This window comes from Centruroides sculpturatus, unplaced genomic scaffold (genome assembly GCF_000671375.1).
Source record: "Centruroides sculpturatus isolate CEXI.00-Female unplaced genomic scaffold, Cexi_2.0 scaffold17, whole genome shotgun sequence".
In the NCBI taxonomy this organism is placed as follows: Eukaryota; Metazoa; Arthropoda; class Arachnida; order Scorpiones; family Buthidae; genus Centruroides; species Centruroides sculpturatus.
Window position 1 is genome coordinate 794,478 of NW_019384462.1, and position 15,969 is coordinate 810,446.

At 28.8% G+C, this 15,969-nt stretch overlaps 2 protein-coding genes across 3 annotated transcripts in view; one reads left to right on the forward strand and one right to left on the reverse strand.

Annotated features, from left to right (window-relative positions):
• LOC111620899 (39S ribosomal protein L47, mitochondrial-like) overlaps window positions 1-6,005 on the reverse strand; it is a 21,092-nt gene extending 15,087 nt beyond the window's left edge. Inside the window, exons 1-3 of one of the 2 annotated variants that reach the window (XM_023362920.1) lie at window positions 5,842-6,005; window positions 1,663-1,787; window positions 1,489-1,549 (exon numbers count right to left, since the gene is read on the reverse strand). In XM_023362920.1, coding sequence (XP_023218688.1) covers window positions 1,489-1,549; window positions 1,663-1,787; window positions 5,842-5,906 — 251 coding nt within the window. In that variant the 5' untranslated portion in view covers window positions 5,907-6,005. Of the gene's footprint in view, window positions 1-1,488; window positions 1,550-1,662; window positions 1,788-3,458; window positions 5,774-5,841 lie in introns of those variants that run through there. The other variant, XM_023362921.1, reaches the window with a different exon arrangement.
• Window positions 6,006-6,170: 165 nt separating this feature from the next.
• LOC111620923 (serine/threonine-protein kinase mTOR-like) overlaps window positions 6,171-15,969 on the forward strand; it is a 125,407-nt gene continuing 115,608 nt past the window's right edge. The window contains exons 1-3 of the mRNA XM_023362950.1: window positions 6,171-6,244; window positions 12,712-12,976; window positions 13,892-14,127. Coding sequence (XP_023218718.1) covers window positions 12,757-12,976; window positions 13,892-14,127 — 456 coding nt within the window. The 5' untranslated portion in view covers window positions 6,171-6,244; window positions 12,712-12,756. The remainder of the gene's footprint in view (window positions 6,245-12,711; window positions 12,977-13,891; window positions 14,128-15,969) is intronic.

A 15,969-nucleotide genomic window follows, 5' to 3' on the forward strand; every position in this document is an offset into this window, starting at 1 on the left:
CCTGGCAGGGCAAAAAAATCCTTAGTTAATTAATTTTCATTATAGACAGCTTTATAAAAGTATAAAAGCTCTCATAAAGTATTTTTCTGAGGTCTGTCTTATCAGGTAAATTGCTGTACACAGTGTATTCATTAATTTTCATTTTCATGCAATAAAGGCTCCATGCTTCCATAAAGGACGTACTTTTCCTTTTTTAAGGGTATTTGGGCAGTTTATTCTCTGTTGTATTCTCAAGTAAACAATACATGCAAGGACAGTACAGTATTTTCTGACAAAACACTCATACTTATTTTTTTAACCCCATTCCTGATAACCCGGCATTTTCACAAATTCGGCTACCCTTCGGTCCACATTAGGCCGAGTTTTCGAGGCTCTACTGTATTTGTTAATAACAAAATAAAAATAAGCAAAATAACATATGCTTGTTGAGTACAAATAATAAAAACTACTGAGATAAAAAATACATATTGACAGACTTGATGCAAGCATGAAATATGAGTAAATAAATAGAAACAGTATTGAAGGAGAAAATATTATATAGATGAAAAGAGAATTCGAACAACTAACCTTTCACTCTAGCATTGAATCCTTTTCTTTTTCCTAATATTTTTGGGTTTGTTAACCTTTTTTCAGGTCTTCTAAATCAAACATAAAACTAGTAAAAAGGAAAGGATTCAGTGCTGGAGTGAAAGGTTTGTGCTTGAAATTTGAACTTGATAAAAAGTGATTTTCAGAAAAAAGCAATTGATTATAATAAAATACTGATAGAATTTTTGGAGATTAAGGGTTAATGAAAAGAGTGTTAAATCTTATGATATAAACTATTACGTTTTTCTGGATTTGATTTTAATGCATGTCTCCCATAGTACAAAAGAGTTGTTTCATTGCTCAGAGACCAAGCATAGTAATATAGTAACAACTAATCCAGCTCTTTAATAATCTTTCAAGTACAGGATACTAAACTGTAATGTTACACTAATGAAAAAGAGGGTACACACAACTTGTATATGAGAAATTAAAGTGAAAGAAAAAAAACAACACAAAATTTGAGGAAAAATTTAAACTAGATTTTAACAATTTTGAATTTAAAACTATCGAAAATGTTTCTTAATCGATGACAATTAAAAAACTAATGGAGTGTAAAATTTACAGATACTTATAAATCATTTGTACAAATACAATCAAATGGCAATAAAAGAATTCTTGAGATCAGCTGAATATAAATAAAGGTACTTAAAAGTATAAATCTAAACAATTCATTATTTCAATGACAATTTTAATTTACAGTATATTCTCTTTAATACAGCAATATAATTTTTTCTTGTAGGAATTTTAGATCTGGTTTAAAGTATTACATTATTTTTTTTATAATTAAATAATATGAAACATAAATAAATTATAAATTTTATAAATATTAATCTTATTTGTTATACTTAAGACATGTAAAAAAAAAATTAAAAAATTAATATATCAAAATATTAAAATTACCAAAGTTTATGAAGATCAGAATTACTTTTAATTCTCAGTTCATCTTTATGCCATGATCGACCTATAAAATAATAATAATATTTATTTGAAATAGCAAACTTTGAATTTTGAATGGATTATCTTTGAGAGATGAAGACTTATGCAATAATTTAAATTTTTTCTTTATACACTTACCAGATTTTACTTCTTGTTCTCCCCAGTTTTTCTGGTCATCAAAGAATTCCATTAAATCGTTTAATTTAGTAGTAGTAAATAAAGATTTTGACATTTGTTGTGATATTAATGGTTTTCTCAAGTCACTGTTAAAAAATATATTAATTAAATATTTATCAAAATAAAAATTTCTTAAATAATAGTCAGAACAACTAATTGTTTCAAGACAAAATTTTTTTGAGTTAATAATATATATCTTTAATTAAATAACTCCACAAAACTTTCAAAAACACCAGCACAAAAATATATTTAAAATAAATATGTTAAGACAAATGTTTTTGATTCAATTAGGATCTACTTCAGATCATTAATGTTCGAAAGAATTAGAATACAGGATGTTCAAATTTAAATATTTTAAAATTGTGGCAACTGTAAACCCTTACAACCAGTATACAGTAAAAATCACACCTAGGTGTTAATATTAATGTTAAAACTAAAATAAAAATTAACAAATACATTTTTAAGGTCAAATGCAAATTAATTGATTTCCTATTTTTTAATGTTGCTGAGATTATCAAAAAAAGGATTGCCAGGCATACGAGATATTCGTCTCTTCCTTAAAATTGATGCATTCCCTCTTTAGTTCAGCTTTAAAAATTTTCAACATATTTATTTTAAATATATTTTTGGCTGGTGTTTTTGAAGGTTTTGTGGAGTTATTTAATTGTTTTATAACCAGCTTTGTGACCTGCGAAGCAGGTTAATTAAAAGAGGAGTACCTCAAGCCAGTAGCATTTAATGCTACAGGTCAGAGGGAGTGCTCCACTAAATGTAACTAAATGTAAAAAACTAAATGTAACCAGCTTTGTGAAGATTCAGTAATATATATCTTCTCAAAACACATCTAATAATATATAAATCCTGTGGCAATAAATATCTATAGATTAATTGTTTGCAAATCTCTATATGTTATGACTATAGATATAGGTTTTTCTGAGCTATGACTGAAACTATCAGTCATCTACTGTAGCTTGTATATTTGCATCACAATACTTTTTCAATTTTGCTTTTCCATGCTGGTTTTGATTAATTTTAAGTTAAAATTAGTGTTTTTATCACCAGCACCAATCAAAACATTATACAAAATCAAAACAATTCTATTTGGGTTGTGTACTATGTGCCTCCATGACAGCACCTTCACATTACACAGGCTGCCATTGTACTTGATACAGGAACAAGAACAGGGAGTTAAAGGAAGGCCTGACTCAATGGTATAGCCTTGGGAAGGAAATGGGATAGGTATGGTTAAGAAGAGTATGAGGTGGGGTGGGGATGAGAAGGAAAAGAGGGAGGAAAGGAGGGTCACTGAGCATCTGCTGGGAACCAATTGTGGAATGCAAATGATAAAGAATCCACATATGGTTAATTTACATGTTAGAGGGTTAGACACGACAATTACCATTTGGTGGGGACGATCAAAAGGAGCCAAGAGAAAGGTGGTAAGGTACAGTAAAAGCAGATAGATGTCGATATATAATGCATTCATTTTACAGGGTAATGCTTATTGCAAGGGAAATATGTAGTACAGTGGTTAAACATAATACAGCAGATAATTATAGTACAATGGTTATACGTGTTACAAAGGGTATACAAGATACAATGGCTAGACAAATTACAATATTACAATGGTTAAACAAATTACAATATTACAATGGTTATACAATTTGCAATAGTTGTACATATTACTATGATAATCATATTTTACTGGTTATATAAATTACAATGGTTAAACATGATATGAAGGAAATCGATGATACCATAAACAAACAAGATACAATACACTAGTAGAGGCTGAGTAGCATTAAGATAACACAGCAAAGAGGATGCAGAGTTACAAGTTGCTTATGTTGGTCTGCTGGTGGTTCATAAGTTAAAGGCATGGTATATTTTCCTGTTGTCCATGAAGGTATTTAGATTGCAGGGCCAGTGGTGCTCGTCGTTTTCCACCAGACGATACAGTTTGAACCTGTACACAAACCATCAAAACATTGTTACAAGTTTACTGAACTGACTTAAAACAATACTTCAATAATATGAGTTCCATGATTATCTCTTTAGTGTTGTTGTATACCTAATACAACCTATTCAAAGTAGATCCCAATACTTATAATACAAGCTCCAATATGATCTTTCAATACAGCTCGATCATCTCAAATTGGATTGATAAAATAAGGTAATGCAACACATGGCTGATCTACCAAGAAAGGATGTGTTTGAATCATGTTATTATTGACCATGATCCATGTAGTTGGTGCTCCTCAACCTTGACAACTTATAAAAGCATTGCATATGTTGGAAATGTTGTTCACAGTAACAGACATAAAATTGTCAAAGAAATAGTATCAGAAGTTAAAACATCTGTTAAAGGATGGCACAATGTTCTAATAAATCATTTGAACATACAGCATGTTTGTCAATACACGGTTCTAAGAATTTTATCTTCAGAACAAAAGAAAAAAATTGCAAATGACAGTATTACAACACCTAATTGCAATAGCTGATACAGATAAAAGTTTTTAAAATAATCTAGTAAAAAAAATGAGACATGGTGTTTCTCATACAATCCACAATCGACATATCTTATCCAGATGAAGAAATACCTTGTAGACAGGAGCAAAGGAAAAATTATGTTAACAGCCAGGGTATTATTCACCAGAAATTTATTCTAGAAGACCAGATGATTACCAAGAAAATGTATCTTGATATCTTTTGTTGTCAGAAAGCATCTCTCAGAGATGCAATAAGGAGAAATGAAAAACAAATACATGGATTCTTCTTCATGACAATGTTTCATATTGGTTAAACAGTGCCTAGCAAAGTATAATATGATAACACTGTAACACCCTGCACATTCCCCATATGTCACCAACAGATTTTTATTATTTCCTTGTTTGAAATCCAAGTTGATTTAGGGACTCTGAAGATATTGCTGCCTGACTTTAAGTTAGAGTTTCAAGTTGATGAGTTTAATAATGATTTTCTCAAATTTTTCTGTGGATGATAATTCTCAAGAATCTGTTCACAAAATTGCATAGGGTTTATGATACTTTTGAGTGCATTTTCAAGGAGTCCTCTTGTGTCCAATCACAATGCTGGTAACATACTGTATCAGTAAAAGGATATTGATGTAAGGTTATCAGTGGCGTGCCGTCCATGGAAGCATCACTTTCCTTGTATTTTCTAAAATATAAATACATATTGTGCGATTATTTTCATATTTTCACATACTTTGAATAAATTAAAATTAATATTTTACCACAACTGCATTATGTATCTTATTACAAATTGTGAAAAATCGATAAGATTGCTATTGTATATTCGAATATAAATTTGTATATGCATATTTCCAATGGAAGCGCTATATTGTCAAATACGGGACAGCTTCCACGGTGAAAATATTTGAATAGTGTAAAGCAGCCAGATTACGGGCATTTGCTTTACAGAGCACCAACTTCACACAGTTTAGCTCATGGATGCTACACACCAAAATATCGTATGACACTTCCAATGAGTCTATCCAGGGCCAACACAGCTTCCCTATCATCAAATGTCACTGCACGCCACTGACGGTTATAAAGGCATAGTACAGTATTGTGTTTGCATAAAGCCATAGTGTTTGTTTATGTTAACCATCTGTATTCACATGGAATACAAGAGAAAATGTAGATTGCAGATCTATCAAATGGTAGAGGGTACACAAGAAAATTGACTCATCTTAAAAAGTACCAACTTTGACTTAACAAGACCGTATTATATGGAAAACCAGTAAACCTTATATACAGTGCCTGGGACTTGTAGATAGCTGCTAAGTCAAACTGCACAACTTGAAATGTTTTACCATATATCCTGTATTTTCAATTTGTTTTCGTCATATGTATCTTATGAAATATAGTTTTTATTTAAATAATGGCAAGATTTCAAATGTGAATACTGTTTGATACTGTTGGAACTTTAACAGAGCTGTAGAGCATGCCCATAAAAGCAAAAACATCAAAGTAACCACACCTTTATATTTAACTCTACTCAACTTTATAAATTTTCATAATTTTAGCAAATATTAATTACACTGAATTACAAAGAAATCTACTTTATAAGTTAATAAAAAATGTTCATATAACTGAAACAAATTAATATCATTACCCAATATTCACAAGTCTAATTTTACTTGTGAATTTGTAAAGAGTACACAAAGTTCTAGCATTCATCTTCACAAATTAAATAAACTTTTAAATTATAAATAATACAAACACAATCCAAGATATTTTAAAACTAAGAGACCGTCAACACGTGAGCGATTGTTTAATGACTTTTACGCCATCTAACGAGAAAAATTTTACAGATAAATTTTTTAACCGTATAGATAAATTTTAAATTTTATCTTAATATTTTTTTATTTTTATTGACTGAAAACAATTACTAAAATTATTAATAAATAAAATATTAATAATAAATATTTTCAACGATAATTTTATTTCAGATGGCGTTTCTTACATTTTACATCGTTTGGTCTGCTTGAAATGGAGAAGTGGCAAGAGTGTTCTTTGTGAGTCCGTGTTTTTATTAATAAATGATAATAAACCTAATGTCTTTGCAGCATATTTTAATATAATGAATTTACATACGACATAAGGCTACTTAAAAGCCATTTTTTTATTACTTAACCATTCATTAAATACGCACCACGATAGTAAAATTACACTGTGAAGATCAGTTATTCACCTATTGGACAAATAGTAAACATTTTACTGATAACATCCACTTAAATGTAGTTTTAGATAAGCTTTCAATTTTGATTTAAAACGATACTCGGGGTTTTTTTTTGCTGTTCGATGGTACAAATGCAGCTCTGAATGAGGCAATTGGGACCTTATCAAAGCTGGGGGGTCAAACTTAGACACAATTGCACTGTTGGGACCTTAACAGAGCTGTAGAATATGCCCATAGGAGCAAAAACGACCAAGGAACCATACCTCTGAGGTTGTGACTATGCAGATGCGAGCAAGCGAATTTTCCGAGTGAGCGAGAATGTGGCGAGAAAAGGTGATGACGTTTTAAGCTCTCTGTTTCTTGTTCTTGTCTGTGTGGTTGTAATAAATGAGAACAAGAAACAGAGAGCGTGAAATGTCATTACCTTTTTTCTCCACATATTCTCGCTCACTTGGAAAATTCACTTGCTTACATCTGCATAGTCGCATCTTAAGTATGACCTTTTGCAATGATAGCCTCATAAGATCTTACCGAAATTTGTGGGTGGAGTCCATACTCTTCATTTATAACTGCAATTTTGCAGTCCTAAATGAATAAACTGAAATCTGGATATTTGGAGATGTAGTTTTTAAAAATATGCTTGCAATGAACCAGTTTTCATGTAAATGATTAATCGTACATAACTTCATAAATTCTACAAGCTCTTACCCAGAGTGAAACAAATGAAATAAAGTAGTGTTTTTTCATTGTCCATACTTAGTTAACTTTGAAAAGAGTAGGATTTTTTTGTTGAGAAAGTTCAAGAATAAGTTTAATTGAAACATTTTAGAAAACTCAAATGCTTTAGGCTATGAAAGAAATAATTATTTTCTCATGCCAAATAATTCTTACCAGATAAAATTTACAAGCACTATCTAATGATATTAATAAACTTTAATAGTTTTTAATGCTTTAGACTATGCATTCATCATCAGGAGTCAAGAAGAGAGAGAACAATTTATTCTTTTTTTCTTGTTTAAGATTGAATAATCCAAAATTGTTTTTTTCTAAAAAAAAATTGCAGTTTTAATTGGATTTAAAATTTCAATTTCAGAAATTTGTATTTTACAGATCCATATTAACATTTTCAGCAATTACTTATTTCTTTTGTAGATATTGTAAATACATCTATCCCTTTTTTTATGCAGTCTACTTTTCACAATTTTGAAATAATACAGTTGACAAAAGAAAACAAATCCTCTTTATGCTGTTAATTTTTTATCTGGAAAAAAAGCAGTTTATTTGAAAATTTTTAAATTTAATTTTTTGTTAAAATTGTGTTATTTAAAGTTACTCTTTTTGTTGAAATACTAATTTTAAAATTACATGTTTCTAAATTGACAGTTAGTTTATCTGTTTTAAGCACAGTACAGTAATGTATGTACTGTACTGTACATCAGAGAATACTGTACTGTAAGTTGGTTTTGTTTCCTATGCTATGTTGTGTTTATGATATTTAAGTAGAAATATTGTTAATGATAAATGATGGTAGAATTAAAAAGCTTGTTTCTCGTGTTAATGACTTATTTTAACATACCATTGAAGTTATGGCTCCTTTCAAGCATTTTTGTACAAGACGCATGTTCTGTAATTTTATACATGATTTTTGTTATATCCACCATGCAAAAAGAGGGCTAGGAGTATATGATTGGTTTTATGTCACTCAGACATATTTTTAATATTTTTTTTCTTTGTTAACTTATTTCTCTAACTTATTTTGTTTTATATCTTATTAAAATTTAATAGTGAATTTATTATAATAAATTTAGCAATTATCATTTATTCTGTTTTGAAAATAACTTCTTGAAATAAAAATTATTTTTATACTATTCTGATTATATATAATGTTCTGAATTATTTGTCGTCATTGTAAATGTTACACTTATGATGATGATCTAAGTAAATCAGTTGTTCTATGATTGTAAAATTTTCTCATTTTATATATTTTTAATATCTAAAACTAATTTCTAATAATTGTTTTGGTTGTTTTTCCTCAATTGATCATCAGTTTTACAAGTTATTTTATTATTTTTTGATTTATTGAATCAGCATAATAGAAATTATCTGTAATTTATTCCTGTACTTTTCTTACTTTCATGGATAATTATTAATAATATTTTGTCAACGTGTATCATAAAACAGACTAATCCCTTAAAAAAATCAGATTTTTTTAAAGACTGATGTTAGATTACTTTGATGAACTTCTTTCAACTAATCTATCATCAGTCTTTAAGTTTCAACAAAGTAAATGGATAGAATAAATAAAGTAAAATTTATATTTATTTATTTTTCATTAAAAATATTTTTCTGACTAATGAATATTTGCCAATTATTTATCATTATTTGTTTTTGTATTGATAAATAAATACTTTGCAAAAATTTGTTCATGCAATATTAAATAATTAAAGAATTTAAATTTTACAATAAAATAATGTTTAATGTGCTAACTGTTAATTGTTTTTTCTTTGGTCCACAAATTACTCATCAAAAAAATATTGTTTCTGTAGTAATATATGTTTTTGGTAACTGTAGACCAAGCAATTTCTCTCTCTCTCTCACTTTTGATTCATTTTTATGTATTCATTTCTGAAAACTGGCATAATTATGTTTTTAAATATTCTATAAAGTTACTGTAAAAGTGTTTACATGAGTAGTAAATTAATTTTTTTCTACTGTTGTCATAAACTAAGATTTTTTAATTTTTATATATTGTTTTCTTACAGCAATAGGAACATAATTTGCTTCAAGATATTTATAACAGTAAAACCTCTAAATTTTGAATTTGAAGGTACCAAAAAATGGCTAGTTTGAGTTATGGAGAATTCTAATTGTGGAGTATATAAAAATTAGAAAATTTTCAGACAAAGTACAAAGCAGTAGAATAAAAGATGCAATTCTGCAATGTGTTTAAATCCATGGTATTTATTTGAATCATTATTAGAACAATACATGAGGTTGTAATAATGATTTAAATATTACAAATTTAGGTATATCACAAAATTATCTCTGTTACATTGAATTTATTCAAAAATCAAATTTTGCATAATACATTACATGAATTAGCTACTGGAAAATGTAGGTGATTAGCAAATAGAGCTTTATTACTGTAAAAGATTACACAAGTTCATAAAGTGCTGAAGACAAAATTCAAGATGGCTGCCATAAACAAAGAAATAGGCTCTAAATATTACAAATATTATAAATAAATATCTAAATAGAAATATGAAGTTATAAGAAAATCAGTATCCTGTAATGGAAATTAAAAAACGGAACACTGAAATAAACTTTGGCTACTATGGTGTCTCTTCTTGCCTGCTGTTATAAAAAAACAACTGTTAACATTTCCACCAGGTAGAGAACATGACTAGAGGATTTGATCCCACTTTTCAGTCCCAAAATTTTCGGGATTAAGTTTTCCTAATCCCGAGATTTTCGGGATTGACATCATTTTAAAAAAAGTTGCAAAATAGACTGCATGAAGCGAAACGTTCAGTGCCAGTGCTTTTAACAGAATTGCTTGCCTATCATTTTAATATAAAACACAAAAAATTTTATTCCAAGCAAGCAGCAGAAATTAACCTAGCAGGCTTGCGATGCTTGCTTGTAATAAAACTTTTTGTATTTTCAACTAAAATGATAGGCAAGCAGTTCTCACTGGGTTACTTGGTAATATACTTCATTTTTGTACTTTTGAATTTTCGCGGGCGCCAATCGATTTTCTGGTGCAGTCGAGAGCACTACTCAGTGCATTTTACCTGTCAATGTGTCAGCCATCTTGTTTTGCCAGTGTAGTTAATATAGACCCGACGCCTCTCGCTTAGGGGGATCGACCTTAGGGGAAAAGATTACGACCCTCGCCTTGCCCGCAATCTGTCAGGATGATGCGAGAAAGTCTTTTTACGTTTCGGGATAGTGGTTTGCTGGACGCTGAGAGACTCACACAGAGACTGAATTTACAAAATTAACGCGTTTATTTTTAGAAAGACATGCTTACAATGATCGAAACAATCAGGATTGTAGCCTTTACTCATACAATTCCGATCCGTGTCGATCGGACTGTTTTCTTCCATCCTCCCCGTGTCCTCGAAGCTTATAAGTATTTACTAACGATTCCTCCAACTTCCATCAAACCTAAACGCGTTTTCTCAGCAGCTGCATATATGTGCAACAAATTGAGAAGCAGACTTGGTGATGAGACACTGGATGCGTTGTTATTTCTCAGATCATATTTTCGCAATTCAAATTAGAATGTTCCTATTAGATTAGTTTTCTTTATATTTAAGAAAAATGTGACTGATTAATATTATTTTTAAATACTTTTTGCTAAGAAACTTACTTTACTACCTACTTACTAGGTTGTTATATGAAAGTAGTCTATTTAGTCGATGTTAAGAGAGATTTTTGTTAATTTTCAACGTTTATTTGCATAGTTTGTTACATAAAGGTTTTTTCAATTTATGTGAGTTTAAAGAGATCTCAGTGATGCTTAAAAAAGAATAAATTTAACATGAAACAGTGATTTTAAGTCTGGTTAGTCTGACTCTAAGTCTGATTAGTTAGAGTGATTAAATTAACTAGGTGTATACCGTAAAATACGTTGATTTTTGTCTAAATTTTGATTTTTGATTTCTGTAAGATTTTCTTATTTTTTATTAACCCTCAATACCAAAATAATCCTGGGATCCTGGGATTGAATAAGTATAATCCCGAAATCCCGGGATTAGAAATAAGGACCCGGATCGAATTTCCTAAACATGACTTTTAAGCTGCTTGACAATTCTACAGGAAAACTAGATTTAGCACATTTTTTGCTAAATTGGCAATTCTGATGTCTTTGGCTTACTTATCCAGCTGTATTAAAGTTAATTTACTAAGCAGTGTGCCAAAAGAATTCACAGAACTTAATAAACTTAGATCGCTCAGCACCTGATGAGTTCAACTTGAGGGATAAAACATTGAGATCCATTATATAGAAACACATTATGTTATACAGAGTGTTTGCCAGAACCAATAATAAGGTTCAACTTAAGGAAGGACTTAAGGTTACAGTTTGACTTAAAGATTGGAGGTTTTACTATAATTTGTTTTCGATTTGTCAAAAGTGATAACAACGAAAATATGTAATAACATGAAAAAATAGTTTTAATTACTTTTAGAGATTTTGAGTAAAAAATAGATTTATTTTAATGCTAATGTAAATGATGCTTTTGCATGGTCACTATTTAATTTTTCTGTTTGCCACTGCAGTAAAAGTTGAGTTTGACTGGACTCAAAATATGTCCTTATTTCTATTGTACTCTGATATCATAATGGAAACATGTCACAGCTTTGTAACTTACTAATATAGATTCCATTATAATGGGAATCAGTGAACAACATGAATTACAACAGAATGTGTTTAATATTAAAGATCATTTAATTGTCTCTTTATCCATTGTTTTATTATTTGTGTGGATTACAGTATTTGTTATGTTCAATGTTATTCTAATGCTTAGCAAGATGTTGCAAGCATTCTAATGATGGTCCAACACATACAAATACTAATGAACATTATTACATAATTGTGTTTGAGATTGCATATCCTTGACTTCTTGAGTAATATTAACAGATCATTGTCATTAGAGATTAGTCTTTGTAAAGATGATTGATTATAGATGAGTAAAATGTAGTTAGAAAAGGTGCATTCATTTTTGGGACAAGTTTGTTGCACATTTGATTGTTTACTATTAAGTTGCTAAGAGATTGCTACTTTCTTACTAATAGTTTATTTATATTGTAATTTGTAATGTTTAGAATATTTTGTTAGAATTTTAATATTTTTGGAAATCTGTATTTTGGTTTAGCTCCAAATAAAGTACGTATTTATTAATCTTTAGGAAATTAAGAACTGTTTGATGACATTGAATAGTATTAATTTGATTGTCTAAAAGTTTTAGAAAAATTTGATTTTTCTATCAAATTTTAATCAGTTTAACTTTTTAGAAAAATTTGTAAGGAAATCACTGAGAGATTTTGAACTTGCAACTTAATAAATAATTGATTGATTAAATATGTAATGAGAATTTTTCCATCACTAATGTCAATGAAATTAAAAATGTAAATTTACAAAGTTAATTTTTTCAGGTTTTTTAATTTATTATCTATTAGTAATTATTTTCTTCATATAAATAAGTTATATACATTACTTATTTATATTAAGATAATCAATTTATAAATGTTAAAATTACTTTAATACTGATTACAATAATAAACTTTTTTTTTTAGGTATTAATATTCCTGAAGAAAACATTCTTTCAAAATTATTTCAAAATGACTTCACACATGATGCATTTTGTTATTGGTCTGAAAAGTCGTAGTGAGGAACTACGTTCAAAGACAGCACGAGATTTACATCACTATGTTACAACTGAATTAAGAGAAATGTCCGTAGAAGATGTCACATCTTTTATGGATGATTTTAATCATCATATATTTGAGATGGTCTCTAGTTCTGATATAAGTGAAAAAAAGGGAGGAATATTAGCAATAGGTAATCTTGCTTTTTAATAACAAATTTAAATTAAGTCATTATTGCTTAACAATACACTTAATTATCCTTTATCCATATACAGTTTTATATCTATTAAGAGTTTGATAGATAATAATAATTTTATATTTTACTTTATTGAAAACATAAAAATAGTTAAAACAGTTTTATGTAAAATAATACAAAACTATTAGTCAAAAAATTTATTCATATCATAATTTATAATATATATATTACAAATTATGATATGAATAAATTTTTACTATTAATGTATATGTACGTATGTATATATAAGTTATATATATACACATATATATTAATACTAAAAATGTATATGTAAACTATATTATAATATTATATCTATGATATTTGCAAAACTGAAAAGGTAATAAGTTTATATTAATCTATATATATTATATATATATAGGTATATATATTAAAACCTTTACCCATATATTATTGTGAGAATCTGAAGAGGGGACAATCCATTAATTAATTACTTAAAGTAATATTCCAATCCAATACCCCCTGGGAAAAAAAGGCAAACAAAAGGCCACCAAAAAGGGGAAGACCAACCCGGACCTACTCACACACATCCTATTTCTTGTGATTTCTTGATAGACAAAACAGATCAAATATCCCTCCAGATCAACAATTATGTTATAGAAAAGGAATTAGCCTTACCTTTCAAATGCCTAACAATTAAATTATTAGTTTGGTATTTACGATTGTATAAATATTTGGTTAATTTCCATGTTTTTAAATATATTTAGACTTTATTTATACTTTTGAAAAAAGGTATTAATTTTGTTAATTTTTTATATGTTTTAGTAATATTTTTTGGTTAAATTTGAATAAATTAATTTTCTCTTGTTTTTTAATTTATAATTTAATATTTAAAGCTGTTTATTTTTACAGTTAATTTAATTGGAGTTGATGTGGGAAATACAAGTACTCGAATCAGTCGGTTTGCTAATTATCTTCGTAACTTACTTCCATCTGCTGATACTACTGTAATGGAACTTGCAGCTTGTGCAGTGGGAAGATTGGCATTAGCAAGTGGAACTTACACTGCTGAATATGTAGATTTTGAAGTGAAAAGAGCTTTTGAATGGTTGAGTGGAGATAGAAATGAAGGAAAAAGACATGCTGCTGTATGTAACATTTTAATAAATATGTAACAAGTTATAAAGAAAAATTAATTGAGAAAAACTTATTTTACTAAAAACACAGAAAATTAGATCTTTGTTAAAAATATTGTATTAGTCAATGTTCATTCACTGTGTGTTCCTATGAAAATTTTTTTTAATGTGTAACAAATATTACTTACAAAAAATTGAAAATCAGCTANATTATCTCCACAGAATGTGGGTGTGTGGTCACTCTTAGCTTCATTTCTCCCCATAGATCTTACTGGCATGGGTGTCCCTACCAGGAGCTTGTGCTCCAGCCTGCATTGCCCTATGGTTCAGTAAAATTACTGGGCTCTCCCACCACGACCAGGTGGTTACCACGGGAGAGTATTATTATTATTATTATTATGTTGGGTTTAGTGGGTTATACTCGGTTGATACCAGTGGCTGTGTACTATGCCAGACCAGAATAAAGGCATAGCAACCAAACTAAAACTAAAATTAAATAAGTGTGTCAGTGTCTGTATTCAGGAATTTCCTAACAATGTGGCATGTATTCAATATAGTGGCCTTCTGTAGTATGATGTATGTATTTCTATTCAATTGTAATGTTCCCAGGCTTTTGTGTAGTATGCAGGATATAACACCTGTACAGGAGAGAACGACAGGTACAATAAGCACCCTATCCATTTTTCACAGATGCCTTATTTCCTGGGTTAGTTCTGTGTACTTGCTGATTACCACCATTTTTTAAAAAAAGAGAGAAAATATTACATTTTATTAGATATATATCAGTTCATCTGATAAGCAATCACTGTTAATAATCACTTATTTGTGAAAAAAATATTAAAAAAATAACAGACCCTTTTCTCTTGCACTTTGGGCTAATGTTAAATTAACATTACCTACTATTATTGTTAATAATAGCCTAGACTGCATGAGAAAATGGTCCATTATTTTTTATTTTAGTTTTTTGCAAATGACTGATTATTAACAGTGATCTCTTATAATATGTACCAACACATTTACAGATTTAAATTTTTGTTCATAAATAAAGCTATAGTAATTTTTCTATTTATTTAATTATTAAAGTGAATTACTTAGTATTTAATAGTAGAATTGTTGCAGAAATTTATTATTACTTTAGTTTTTCAATTTTTTAAAATAATTTATCTACATTCATGAAACAAATAATAAATGTGAATATAAAAATGAATTTAAAAATAAAAATTTAATGTGAAAACTATAGGAGTAACTCAAAATAAATAATTTAATATTTTAAATTACTTTGTATTGAATCTATGCAACTTTCAATAATTTTACATCATATCAGGAATTTAAAATATTTTAAAATTTACAAACGTGCAGTGGGTGATTGGTTAATGAACAGTTCAGACTGCGAACAAATTGGAAAATGAACACTTTTGTGAAAGATTTTTATGTTCGAACAACAAGCACATGTTCGGATAACAAACATCTCACAGAACAAACACAAGAAGAAGTGACGTAAAATACTGCATGCCAATTGGTGTTCCCTTGTATCCAGGTGACAATTTGAAACCTTTCAGAGCTTGAGAAATGTCAACATCGATGCATCAATGATACTGATTGGATAGTATTCCTCTGAACTTTGAAACTTTCCCTTGTAATTCCAGCCTTTTGTTTATCTTTCTGGCAAAGAATTTTTTTATAGTCTTCATGAGACTCTCGGGCGGGCACTTGTTAAGTTTTGCATTGGTTTTTGTTTTCGAAAGGTGCGAGTTTAACTGTCCCATTGGATATTTATTAATGTTTTAACATCAAATTTTGAATTTCATCTGGGCCTCACATTTACATAATTTTTTTGTGCACTAGTTGATTTCT